This window comes from Artemia franciscana, chromosome 18, assembly GCF_032884065.1.
Source record: "Artemia franciscana chromosome 18, ASM3288406v1, whole genome shotgun sequence".
In the NCBI taxonomy this organism is placed as follows: domain Eukaryota; kingdom Metazoa; phylum Arthropoda; class Branchiopoda; order Anostraca; family Artemiidae; genus Artemia; species Artemia franciscana.
Window position 1 is genome coordinate 23,618,876 of NC_088880.1, and position 14,553 is coordinate 23,633,428.

Here is a 14,553-nt window from a genome sequence, read left to right on the forward strand (position 1 = left end):
TCTCTCCTAAACATTTTGGCTAGTAACGATATGTATTAACAAAGAAAATCCTGTTGTACACGAAATCTCTTTGAATACTTAGTGTACGTTTTTGTTTCCGTTTAAATTGATTAACGGAACGCTTTTTCCTGCAACCACACACATACATTGTTAGGGGGAAGTATATCTCCTAGGTGGGGAGGGGCACCCGGATCGAATCAACTATGAAATTCTTGTTCGATTCGAACAAGAGTAACAAAAATACATGTAAACAAATTTTGTTGCTTATTGTAAAGTTTTTGGTAAACCCCTCCCCCAACAGAAACCCTGGATATGGCACTGTCTATACCCAGTGAGAATTAAAGGTTTTAGAAACAGTGCTGTATTTTTTTCTATCATTTCTTTTTTTTAAGTCACCTTAAATGATGATAAATAGGAATAAATACTATAAAATCTGACATTTGAATTTTTAGGCCCTCAAGTTCAAACGTTTTTTTATTTAAATAAATTATAATAAAAATAAATTTAAATTTAAATTAATGTGTTGGCCATTTTTACTAAAAAAAAGGAGTTTATCATTCTCAAACAAGTTTTTTTTTGTTATATTTTCCTTTTTGAAAATTCATTCAGCGTCAAAAAGCAACCGGGCTTAAAACAGTTTATGATACCTCATTTTCAATAGGGTATTTTAAGGTCACTTTCATAACGTCTGCCTAAAGCATATGGTATTTCGAACCTCTGTACTGTTGAACCTTCGCGACAAACCATACAACTACATTTCTTGTTTCTGTCTTAGACCATTTGATAGAGGGAGCATACGTACTCTTTGATAGAGGGCGCTTGAGTAATTGCTGCATCTTCATAGGGTTGTATCAAGAGCGTCTCATTTCAAATGAATCCTATTTCTTAAAAGAATATAGCTTGATTTTTAAAAGTATCTTGTTTATTAGTCCTGAGGTGGCGCTTTATAACGATCTACTCGTTCTAATACTTAAAAGGTCATAATTTTTTTCTGGAAAAATCTGAGCAAAAATGCAAAGCCTTGCGATCCTTTTACTTCGCTCCAAGGCCGTATCTGGGGAAGGGTTTGAACCTCCCCCCGAAATTTTTGCCCGACTCATAAAAACGTAAGAAAAATGCAGCAAATTTTTGACACGTTTGTAAAGTTTTTTTGTACAACCCCCCTCCCCCCCCCCAAAAAAAACTGGAATTGCCCTTGCTCCGGAGGATAGTGATTATGATGAGATTTTTGTTGGAGTGTAATTGGGCATGTCAAGGTTCTTTTTGGTTTCTATGGATTTCAAATTCAATACTACCCTATGGCTTAAATTTGAAAGATATAATACCGGTCTGGATTAGAATTACCTTGACTTTTACCTTTATTTTTATTCTTGCTCCGTTACTTTTGCCATTGCATTCCCATTCACTTTTAACAAATTTGGATTGATTGCTGTTTTTCTGTTTTCAAATTACAACGTTGTCAAGTTTATCGGTTTAAAGTAAATTTTCACTTCGAGAAAAGAGATTTATGGAAATTCATTTCTTTGACGAGGCACAAGATTCCTGCACTTTGAGGTTTTTAAAAATTTCCTTCGATTTCCTTATGGGTATGACACGCTTCGTATCTGCTAATTTGATGAATAGCTGCGAGACCATTGGCTAGGATGGTAAATATTTCTAACATATCGGGAGTAACGGTTCTAATGCCCTTCTTCCTCGTAATTTTACATCCCTTTCCCTCATCTAACACTTATCATTTCGTATCAATGGTTTTGGTCTAAAGTTTTGAGGCGGAAAACATGGGTATAGTCAGGAGGGTTAGAACTTTCTTTCCCCAATGGGTCAGAAAACATACATTCCTGCGTATGTCTACCACTTGAGTTCGTTTATTTTCATATGTCATCACCATCCAATATTACTTGACGCTCATTGTAATAATGTATTATCCCTCCCTCCCACCTGTATTGGTCAATTTAGTATTGTTTAAAGCAAGCACAAGCTTAAAATAAACGACGTTAAGATAACCTTAACAGAAGGACTAAAGACAATTCGGGTATCCTCAAAGTAAGATGGTTTAGATACCATATCTCTATGTACGTCTCTTATGTTTTTGGACGAATTTTGTTTGGTAATGGTCGAAAAGTAAAAAGAATGTAACATTATTTTGCCAGGATAAATTTTGAAATTTTTTAATTTCAAACGATTTTTTTTATTAATTATTTATGTGTGCCTGTCTTATACGGAATCAAAAATAGTAAAGTTATTAAACTTTCAGGTGAAATTATTTTCTCCGCGGGTAGATAGCAGTGTTCTAAAAGTGACCACATTCGACTGTATAGTGTGGTTCAAATTTTTTAATATTCAATAAAAAAACGTTTCACAAAACTATCAAATTAATGACCCGCAGTGAGGATAACTCACACTTGGCTCATACACTCAACAATAAATAAATAACACTATTTCCAAACGCCGGAATAAAAAAAATGTCTCCCCATGGTAATAACATCTCTACACATGGCAATAACAACTCTAGACATGGCCCTTATAACAAAACGCCCAATAAATTCGGAACAATAACAAAATAAAAAAATAAATATAATGAGGAGCCCCCATCTTAGAATATAGGAGAGGTCTCCTTCAGAATATAGGGAGATCTCCACCCTAACAAAATAGAAATAAATAAAATGACGAGACTCCACCCTAGACTTCAATTTAAATTAATAGTTTCGGATTAATTATTGTTTAAACTAATTTTATTATTTACTTGGCAATATAAAAACAGGAAAAATACGCATTATTCCAACTATAAACTGTTTCAGGCGGTGAAATATAATATTAGAGACTTAATAAATAGATATAAAACAACACACATAATTTATTTTTGCGGGGGGGGGGCAACAATAAAAATATACTTTTTAATAATTTCAAATACGTAATTTGTGCAAAAGTTTCTCATTATAAAAGGGCCAAAAATTTCTTCAGTATTCTAAGGCCTTAAGATAGGGGTGGGAATATGTGGTTTCAAAGACCTCTGTAGTGTAGCTCGTTTTTAAAATCAAATGCATTTTATTTTGACAAAAATAACCTATATTCTTAAAAAAAAAATGGACTTTAAGTTATAAAAGTTTGTTAGGAGAAAAACTATACACAGGAGTTCATTTTTGCGGGGGAAGGGGCTTAACTTCTCAAAAGTACTGTCTCATTTACGGAGACCCATTGGATTTCAGTCTTAGTGTATTCAGGTCACATACTTATAGGGCTTTATTTTGATTTATCTCTTTAGTTTAATGTCATTTCTCTTGAATTCTAGGAATTATAACAAATTACAAGGAAATCAAAACACTTTTGATAGAGAAAGGCTTCAAATTCGAAAGTGAAACTGATACCGAAGTGATTCCAAAATTGATAAAACACATTTTTGATCAACATCCACATGACACATTCCGGGAGCTCGTTGAACAAGTTATTCAGCAATTGGTAAGCCATTTCTTTTTCTTTCTTGTGTTAATTGGCAAGGCTATGCACACCTCTATGGTCCGTAGGAATTGACAATGGGTTTATGAATTTCAGCATGCTTAATTTGTAAAAAAAAAAAATATGAGGGTATTACCCGAGGGGGCACCAACTTGTAGGAATCGCAAACACCTGCTGGCGCGTGCCAAACGTAGCGGATCCGTGTCGAGTGTGTTGTGGGTACTGTGGCACGCCTGTTGGAAATTTACCAGCCATGGCGGATCTGTGTAAGCAAGATGGGACAATATGGTAGACGTGGCGCTCTGGGATGCACACCAGGAGAAGAAAATGAATTACCCATCGTTATCATCCAGACGTCATACGCATCGGATTACTGTTTCAATCACAATGCTTGAATAGGAGAAAATCTGCTCTATGCCACAGAAGCTTTTTAGAACATGCCACTTAAAAAAAAAAACCTGAAAGATGATATCAAAATCCCTTTTTTACGTTATAAGAAAACACTTCCTTCCTCTAAAGACAAGTTTTAGTGATGCCCTGGCAAGTCTTTCAGGCCTTTATAATAATAATAATAATTTGTTTATGCCCTCTATACATACATGGATGTACACAGAGGAGTACAGGAAATAAATGAAAAGAAAACTGAAAAATATAAAATTACACTTCTAACGAAAAGGACGCCTTTAAGTAGTTCATAATACTCATAATAACTCATAAATATATAATAAGTAGCTTATGATAGCTTATTAGTGAATAACACTCATAAAACAACGCATAAACACTCATAATACATAACGCATAAATAGCTGTTTTATTAAAGCTATGGCGACAAAACTATTTTTCCATTAAACAAGACAATTAAGGGGAAAATGTATTCTATTTTCTCTAGATTGTCTAAGAAATTGATCGTATTTTTGATCCATTTTGAAAGTAATATCAAACATTCCGAATTTTCTTGAATAATATACCTATTTTTGAACCATAGTGGAATTCCACGAATATAATTACAAAATCAGAAAAAGCACATTCGGATACATTTTATATCACTTTTACTTAAAAATTTCAAAAATGGAACAATGGGAAATACATGAGGTGCAAATATTGAATTATAAATTATATCAAGTGTTTGTTTATCAAAACGATCTTCCACCCTGACTAGCAGGCCATAAGTTTTCCTTAGTTTTCCAAATGCAGACGATAACACCAACTCCCGCGTAGCTTAATTGACGGACCAAAAGGCATACATATATATTAATCAAGTACTAGCTCTTTACATTTCTTTTAGCTATAACTATCCATCAATTGGTTCGTTTTCTTTCAACTTTTCATCCTCACTAAATGAAATGTCTTTTTTTCTCCCTCTTTGCCTTCCTCCGAAAACAATGAAGGAAAAGGGAAAGTGGCTTTTCGTGGTAGAGCATAAGAAAAGACAGTAATTTAGTATGAGAAGGAACGATATAGTCTTTCTTTTAGCCATTATAAGCAATCCTGACCGATTCTTGGTATTTTTTTTTATCAAGTGCCTCTTTACTTATTATAAATAAAGTTCCTTGATTTGTAAATCCTCAAAATTGGCGAATCAGAACTTTTTGAGTTTCATGTTCAAATTAGTTTCAGGTTTACTAATTAGAACTATTAGAGTTTCATTGCATGGATGTACCTAAGAAATTTACATTGGGGGAAGGATGGGTAAGACATTCGAAAACTCCCCCCCCCCTCTTGTCCCTTAAAAACACTACAAAAAATAAACTAAATGCTTTATTGGCGGAAAATTTATTTAATTAACATGGGCATATATACTTACCTTATTTGCTTAAAGAAGCATAATTCCCCTATGAAATCACCAAAGGGGGTGGAAGGAAAAGAGGGATGGGAACATTGTCGATTGAAACTACCATGTTCTTCTTTGCCTTCGTTTCTTCATCAATTAACTCGTATGGTTATTCAAATGTGATGTAAAGCATATTTGTGGTTTGTTTTGTGCTAATTTTTAGGTGATAAATTTTCATGTACCTCACTTTTTCGTCAACGATCTTGCCGTGATAGATCATGCATGCCAACATCATTTTTATCTCAAGATAGTTTTTAGATTACTTGAATGGAGGAATATTCCTAGACTAAAGCAGGTGACCTTTTCATGATGGTAAAACAAACTATTACTGCTACACTTGTTAAGTCTCATTGCAACACTAAGCCGCCTGGGGCCCATACAGCCTTCTCACGCTCCTTATCCATGCCAGTCTTCTCAAAGCTTGACCCTTATTCTCTCCTGTTTTAATCCCTTTTAAAACTTCTTAAGATCTCTTCTCACTCCGTTTGTGAGTGACCTGCTTTTCGTTTGACAACAGATGAATGGACAATTTATAATCATTAATCCATAAAACGTGTCCTTCTTAGGGCATGTTTTAACCTTTTCTTCTCAACCCTTTTAGGCCGTCTTGACCTACTCGTCTTAACCTTCTTTCATTACAACCCTAGACACTGAAATCGGAAAACATGTTTCGTTGCTTCAAGTGCTTACGTTACTGGGCTAAATATGCGTATAGGTTTAACACATTCCCTTCATCTGACTTTATTAAAGTCAAGGCCTTTATTTGCGGACTAAGGACTCCACCCCCCCCCCAAAAAAAAAAAAAACAAGAACACTTACTAGATAAAGAATTACTTAGAGAGCATCTAATGTCCGCGGTGACGTTTTGTATTGTTGTCATTTATTTTGATTAACCTGAATTTGGACTTGTATAAAATAATGTTTTTCTTTATAGGAAGGGGCATTTGCTCTTTGCTTCAAAAGCTACCATTTCCCTGGTGAACTGGTGGCCACTCGTCGTGGCAGTCCACTATTGATTGGTATTAAGTCTCAAACTCGACTAGCCACTGACCATGTTCCCATTCTCTACAGTAAAGGTACATCATTTTGTACATTTTGCTAAAAAACATTAATAACGATTTTGTTTGATTTAGGATTTTTACTATATGGGTATCTAATTTCAAAACTGTATACTTACAGCAAGGCAGTTTCCAGGTTACTGGGCTAGACACCCCCCCCTCTCTGAAATATTCGTCTGACTCATACAAAAGTAATGAAATGTATATAAACAAATTTTTGATGCGTTTTGTAAAGTTTTTTTTTGTAAAAAAAAAAGACAACGCTAGTGTATTTATTTCAAAATCAGTTTTTTAATACAAATGGCAGTAAAATAAATAATGATATTGCAAAGGCTCAAATGGTGCAGTGGATCGTTATCATTGTTGCCTTATCGGGATAATCTCAATAATTTGTGCTTGTCAAATTCTGCTTACACCAGAATATCTTCAACTGTGGCGAAAAGTCAAAAATATGGAACATTATTTTTCAAGACGAATTGCGAAATATTTGGCCGCTAAATTGTATCTGTATCAGCAAAAATATTTTTAATTAACCCAGTTTGGCATTATATTTGGTAATTGGGAAAAGTAAAAAGCATAGAACATTGCTATGTCAAGATGAATTTTTGCAATTTTTGGCCTTCTAAATTATATCTGTATCAACCAAAATAATTTAACAGTCTGGGATGATGTTTGGTAATTATAAAATTGCTGAAACTGGAGTAATAAGCTTCAAATGTGCTTTAAGTTTATTAGTATATTTTTATTGTTTTATTTAGCTTGTATTGTAGTTTTAAATGCAGCAATAGTGTGGTGTAAGATTTGACAAATTTTGTTTCAATGTGGGTGTTGGCGTACCTGAAGGTCATAAATTCCAACTTTGAAACTTTATAGCTCGTTTCTACCTTTCCAAAATTCGGTTATTTTGAAGTTTACACTCTGGTAGTGTTGTTAGACATTTTCTCAGATCTCGATGTATTATTGAAGGTGTAACTAACCTCTAAGAAGAAGTTGAAACTTTGATTTTAAGTTTCAAAAATATAAGTATCAATTATGCAGAAGAGTTTGTTTAGTAAAATTTTTACAACGAGAGTAATCGTAGTTGTAATAGAAACAGTCCAATTAAATTCGTTAAGTTTCATTGAGATATTTGTTTGCGTTATCTGCGTTAAATCTATTATATGTTTTATAATGGAAATGAATTTGAACTAGTATTGTTTTACATAAAGTTGAATTGCAAAACACATTCTATGTTAGAATATATTTGAATCGCGAAGGCCTACATATTCCTGGCATTTAAAGTCCAGGCCTGATAATCACGGAAAGGGGGGGGGATGCTGACACGTTTTTGTTTTGTTTCATGATGCATGTTCATATGTGTTTCAGGCCTTGTTTTCCTTTTTGTTTTTCCGTTTTTTTCCCCTTAGAATTTAGAACTTTTGTATAAATAAAACATCTAGATTTTCTCCGAGATCTACCCAAATTGCGAAGGAAAAGAAACATAGTGTATGGTTCTTTTAGTCATTATAAATAGCATATAAAGGTAAACATTATAATACTGAATATTAGTAAATTCAGATTAAAGCTAATTTCACACCTTTGGAAAACCCAGCTGGATGGGAGACTTTTAGTTATAAGGCAAGAAGGAAGCACCCTTGTTTGAATTAGAGCAGATTCGAAGTATTTAACCTTGCAATATTTCGGAATAAATCATTTTGATTTATGTTTTATTACTATATCTGTTACTACATTTGACAACAGAACTATTCAAAACCCAAACTGACCAACTTCCCTTTTAGATTTTTTTTAAGGCAACTGATCTGATTTTTATTAAAAATTACAGTTGAAACCACAAAATAACAAAGATACTTTGGTTGTTAAAAATCAATTGTTTTTTAGGCGCTATCATATATATATTTTTCTTTAATTTTATAATTCAAATCCATACTCAAATTTATTTAAACTAGCACCAGATTCCGTCCGATGGCAGGCGTAGAAAAAGCATAGTATAAACTCTTTTGTGAGAATCGGAGAAAAATTCCCCCTCCTCGAACACGAAGTTGAAATTGAATCCTTCTTCCCTACAAAACTTTCCCTGAAAGTACTAGATCCCCCAGCTGTGAGATAAAACTGAGCAAACTTACCAAAACATTAATATTAGAAATTCCCATTTAAGAAACAAAACACCCCTTCTTATATTATTGAATTTTCTATCTATCTGGAACGCGTAGATTAGTATAAATATCGATCTTCATTTAAAATATACAACTTTTACCCGAAACGAATAAATTCGCAACATTAATTTTCATCGACGAAAGATAAACACGACGCCAAGCTGGAACTCGTGTCCCTGCGATTAGGAGCCAGATGCCCTACCTACTGAGCAAGCCAGGCTTGTTGATTTGTTTTACACCTTTGGTGAATTTATACAAAAAATAAAGCGCGTTTCCTATAAAAATGTTTTCTCTAGAGTTATGCGCACTTACCAATCACGATTATGTAGGTAGATACGACCATGAAGCTCAAAGGTAAAAAATTACCCCCCCCCCTATCCAGCTGACTGATACATTGTACTCATAATATGGTCTGAGTATTTCGTCAGTTTTTCTTGTTTAGTGTTTACAGTGGAAATTGATTTGACCACTGGCTACTTAAATACAAATAATCATTTGCGTATGTATATATAATAATGCAAAGTACTTTCTATTCTTTATGTTCATTAATCCATTTACTTTGCATGATTCTCGTACTGCCAACTTCAGAACTGGACGTAAATCGAGGTATTTTATAATTTTTTCAGGTGTTCTGTATTGGTAGTCAGGTGAAATCTTGTTCTTTGTTATTGGGGTTTGGCTGTTTAAATTATGGCTGTCCAAAATCAAAACACATTATTTTACATTTGGGGTAAGATAGGGAACTCGTTTGTCAATTTTTTTTCAAATTGGTAAAAGTAAAGACGAACAGTTATTTTCCATAGTTATTGTGCTACTTGAATGGGACTATCATAAAGGGTCTACATTCTAAGTCAGAGCCCGGAAACCGGAAGTTTTCTTCTATCCGCCCCTCCCTTATAGCTGTTCTTGAGAGATGATGTAAGGACCTGTCCAAGGCTGTTCAAAGGGAAAGGGGACCTGCGCAAGCTGCCCTGGGCATGCGGCTAGAGGGTTCCGTGGACAAGTTTTTTAAAGGTGATTGCGTTGCTAATTTTCTAGTTCACTCCAAGTTTCTCGTTGGTAGGAGGATGTTAATTTCGTACAGGGTGTCATCAAGCTAAAGAACATTTGTTTGCAGTATTGCATTCACTAAAATTTGTCTTTCTTTTTCCTTTTTTTGTGGTAACTTGACCTTTTGAACAAATTCTTATGAACGCTTTCTCTTTTTTTCATATTTCCAAAAAAAGATAGAACTATTCAAGCTATTTTGTTTGCGTCATCGTCGCTGCGGTATTCTATCTATATAGACTAGAAACACCTGGAAAACTCCTATATTTTTGTTTTTCGATTTCTCTCGTTTTGAAATTCAAGTTCGGTTCAATAATAAAATATAAACAATAATGTTTTTTTTAACCCAGTAGCTTCGAAAAACAATTTTTCAAAATTCGGATTTTGCGCTTTATGTGTTCTAATTTTAAACGGCCATGTTGTCTGAAGTAGCTTAAAGTTATGGATTGTTTGATGTCCAGTAATTTCGTTTGTTTCTTCCGAATTATGCTAATTGTTTATACTTCGTCGTTGTTTGTTCTGTTCTACCGTGTAGTTTCTGAATTATCGTAGCAATTTTTATATAAAACTTGTATAAAGTCTCTGTTTTGGCTTCAATATATTTTGTTACGTATTTCATAAAGAAGACTTGCTTTGAAAATAGATGCTTTCATTTTAATATTTTTTTTCAATGTGACAAATTTTAATTTAATTTTAATTTTAAATGTAATTTTAGCGGAAGATCAGTCCCCTCTGCAAGACTCATTAGAAATACAAAGGACTCTGAAAATCAAATCTCATTGTTCCAATTGGTTAAGGGGAAGTTTACATAGCTATTTATGTCACAAAAAGAGAAGAAAAACCGAGAATTTAAGAGAATTTGAGCCATTACTGGCGCATAGGGCGTCGATTCGGCGTTTCAGTTGCTAGAAGAGGGCTTCAAATTTAAAAAAAGAAAACTTGGGTGAAAAATCGTTAAAAATAAGCTTAAAACTACTGCTACCAAACAACTTAAGAAGGTGTAACCTTTCTTTGAAGATTTAGTTATCTTTGGGAATCAACATATTGTTAATGTTGGAATTTTTGTCAATGAAATGCTATGGCAAATTTAACTGACTAGATTTCACTAATTTGTTTTCTCAATTCTGAGTGGCAACGCTGATGAAAATGTGATATTTCCCTAAAACATTCATAACTTTGAGACAACCAAAAGAAAATTTTTAGTAAATCATGGTTATTCACGCGTGAATAAAACTAAGATAAGTACAGGGGGCAAAATATATTTTTATTTTGACATCTTTGATACTTTAAAAAAGACAGCAAGAATGTAAATCTTAAAAGCTTTCTAATTAAATATAAAAAAGGTAATACAATAGTGGCGTATTTACGTTGAAATGTGGGGGGGGGGCAAAATTGGAAGCAGTTTTCCCAAATCAATTGAAAATGACAGTAAAAACGAAAAATAATCCATTTTGTGTCGTAAAGCCTCATAGTGTTAAGGTAAATATGTACAAAAAAAATTTATCTGTTTCTGTTGATGCTTGAATTACGCAGGTTTATATTAGTCTCACAAGATTTTGGAAAAAACTAAATTTTAGCTGTGGGCAAACTGGGGCCCGGGGGCACATCGAGGTCTAAGAGAGGCAGTTCCCCTTCTGCCCTATAGCACATTGCGCACCAGCAATACAATAAATGCTTTCCTTCAAAAATAAAACAGACATCTGCTCCGTGTTATTGGTATATAACTTGGCCTGTATGAATTTTATTATATATAAATGGATGTAAGATGGGTCCAGGGACCAAAAATGTTTTATTTTAATGTACTTGGTACTTCAACCATTTTGAGCTTGTAAAGTGGCAATAAAGGAAAGCGTTTCGCAAACGCCTGAACGCTGGTTGAAGAATAAATACACCGTTTACGTTATTTGGTTTTTAAGTGGCCAGTCCTTGGAAACCTCTGTTGTTTGCCACCGGTAAAATATGTCGCAAACGTTTGATCGCTGACACAAAACCAAATGCACTGTAGATAGCATTTGGTTTGCTAAGTTGCTGGCCCGTGCTAAAATTCTATGTACCGGAACTGGCCCTCAGACCAACGGTTTGAGAGCACGGACCTGTGCAATTGATTGAGTTAACTGAAAATTGAAATAAATGCCATTGCGACGTTATTTGTATTTATTTGTGAGGAGATAGGAGGTGGTTGGGAGGTTTGGTTGGCTGGGAGTGGTAAGGTTGAATGGGTGGTACTGAGGGAGTTTTTTTTTTTTTTTTTTTTTTTTTTTTTTTTTTTTTTTTTTTTTTTTTTTTTTTTTTTTTTTTTTTTTTTAGGGGATATTGTGAAGGAGATTGATCTTTTTTGTGGTGTGTTTTGTCTTTTTTTTTGTTAGCTATTTATTATGTTATTTTGTGGTGTGTTTAGAAAATGGTTAAATTTTACTACTGCACGCCAACAAAAACGTATGTTTTTCCATCAGTGCAGTAGATGTATAAAGTAAAGAGTTATTATGGTGTTTATTAATAAAATATAGTATCGTATCTTTCCTTGACACTAAAACTATTATATACTTAGGATTTTATTACAGTAATTTGTTTCGAGTTTTAAGTATATCTGATGATAACTGGAAATTATTGCTAAAAATGTAATTTTATATAAAAAAATGGAATGTCTGGAAAAATTGAAAAACCAACTGAAACAAATGGTCTTTTTAGAAGCCGATGCTAATGAGATATACGTTATTTTCTGTGAGGTTCAGCGCCTCTTTTATTTTTAATGTTACAAGTTTAAGAGCGAGTATCTCTGTCTTAAATTGACCTGGTAGAATTTATTTATTTTGTTTAAACAGTAAATATACAACAATAATATCCGTGTTTCACTGCTGTGAAACACGGAGATAAAATGAAATAGCTTAATCCATTTGAATTTGGATTTCGACTTAGGCTTAAGCTAACTTACGTTATAATCCTAAATCAGTTTTTGTATTTTTCATTGGAAAAATTTCAAGAAGTTATTTTAAAATTTGGACAATAAAAATTAACTATTATATTCTCTTGTAAAGACGGTAAATATATACAATATTCCATAACTAACATTGGGAGAAGGTGAATACACTGCTAGATTCCTACACTTATGCTTTTTTCAGATATAGTAATCAATTCAGTCTCAAATGTACCACTCCCTTATGGTCCCATGTACTGCCCTAATCATGTATTTCCCCATTATTGGAATCTAGCCCTACGTTTTAGCACACTAAGCTTCTCAGTCTGGAATTTATCTCTGTGTGTGATTAACTTCGTAATTAATCAAAATATTGTTTGAAAAAATTTTAAGAATTGGGTAATGATAGAAGGAAATATAATTTGATGAGTAAAAAAATATTCTGTTATAAAGTAAGAATTCTGTTGTTTTAGTATTTTTCTTTTAATTATGTGTCTACTCCTTGGAATGTATATGGGACCATCAGGAATGGGTTGATTTGGGAATAAATTAATTATTATATTTGAAAAAAAGGAGTGGAGTAGCATGGTCACCCTATGTCAGTCATGGAACCTCGTGTATATTTACCGTAAATACTTTCGGCATTTGTTTGCACTCCGGACCTCTTCAAAATAGTTTCCAATTCATTTCTAAGCCCTGTCAGAAATTATTAATCTTGGTATCAATCCTACCGTAAAAACGGAGCCGTTCTCTTTATGAATTTGTTTAAGCCCTAATCTGGCAGTATATTGTTTCAGGACTGTGACACTCCTAATTTGATTAGCGACCCAGGCAACATTAACAACACAATCATTTCTGCTCATCACCATGGTGGTCGGCGTTTACCCCTCCCCCTGAAAATAGCACCATGGAAAATATTCCCTCGGAAAATACCCCTGCGGAAAAAGAACCTCGTGGGAAATACCCTTCCCTGCAGAAAATAATCCCCCGGAACCCCCATCCCCCCGTGGCTTGTTGGTCTCCAATCACTTTGGACTTATAAAAAAAGGATTAGAACTCTCAATTTCCGATTTAATGAGCACCCTCCGAAGTTTCTACGACCGTTAGGTGGAAGTGTGGATGAGGAAGGGGCAGTCTCCCTCCTATACGGAATAAATTCTGCTCATTGGGTGGTTTCCAGGGTTTGAACAGCTCCCCCCCCCCCTCGCTGCGAGATTTTGTCCTACTCATACAAACGAAACCAAAATAAACAATATTTTGCTGTGTTTTTAAGGTTTTTTTTGTAAAACCTTTTCCCCCGGAAAACTACCCCAGAACAAAAATATGCCCTTGTGTGCGTCATTATGCCTAAATGGAGTAAGGTTATTTAACTGGATTTTTTCAATAAGTAAACTTGTGATGTAAGATGTGTTAATTTGTTGAATATAAGTAGCATGAATAAGCCTTGAGCTTCATTGTAAATAAGGTAGATGGTGAAGGACTATTCTTTTTTCTTTCCGCAGAATTAACAAGAACCTGCCGGAAACTCGGTGCTTCACTTGAAGGTCTAAACTACATCTTGGGAGTTAAGTAAATAACTTTTAGCACGAAGGAGTTATATTCACCTTGCTTTTTTTAGCATGTCGCTTTAGCAGTAGATAGTTGAGCCCTTAGTTTTGCTGCTCGTGTATTACCTTTGTTCTACCATGGTATCTCATAGGGCAGAGGTCGGTAAGCCAAATATGGACATTACAATGATTTTTAAGGAATTGGGAGCCAAATCTGCTTGTTTAGTGGACTTTTTTGCACTAAATAAGTATTACTCTGCATAAAATTAAATTTCGTACGTATTAAATGTTTATTAATGCCAATAATATGCATGCGTCTGCTTGTAAAGCTTGAGCCAGTCAGGTTTATATAGTGTTGTTTGTAATTTTTGCATGATCCCAAGTTCTCATCAATAAGACGATTCCTCAGTTTATTCTTGATAATGTTCATGCTTGAAAAAGAATTGTTTGCATATACATGCAGAACTGAAAAGGGAAAGAACACCCAACACAAGCTATTTCATTTGATCGTAAGAGCCAGGAATACTACTCCTAGCGTTGAAACTGCTCA

General features: G+C 34.0%; 1 protein-coding gene across 4 annotated transcripts in view; it reads left to right on the forward strand.

Moving 5' to 3' along the window:
- Positions 1-14,553, forward strand: part of LOC136038777 (glutamine--fructose-6-phosphate aminotransferase [isomerizing] 2-like) — a 70,380-nt gene that overhangs the window by 25,033 nt on the left and 30,794 nt on the right. The window contains exons 5-8 of one of the 4 annotated variants that reach the window (XM_065722149.1): positions 3,290-3,456; positions 6,219-6,360; positions 9,084-9,101; positions 13,959-14,019. In XM_065722149.1, coding sequence (XP_065578221.1) covers positions 3,290-3,456; positions 6,219-6,360; positions 9,084-9,101; positions 13,959-14,019 — 388 coding nt within the window. The remainder of the gene's footprint in view (positions 1-3,289; positions 3,457-6,218; positions 6,361-9,083; positions 9,102-13,958; positions 14,020-14,553) is intronic. The other 3 variants (XM_065722152.1, XM_065722151.1, XM_065722153.1) reach the window with 3 other exon arrangements.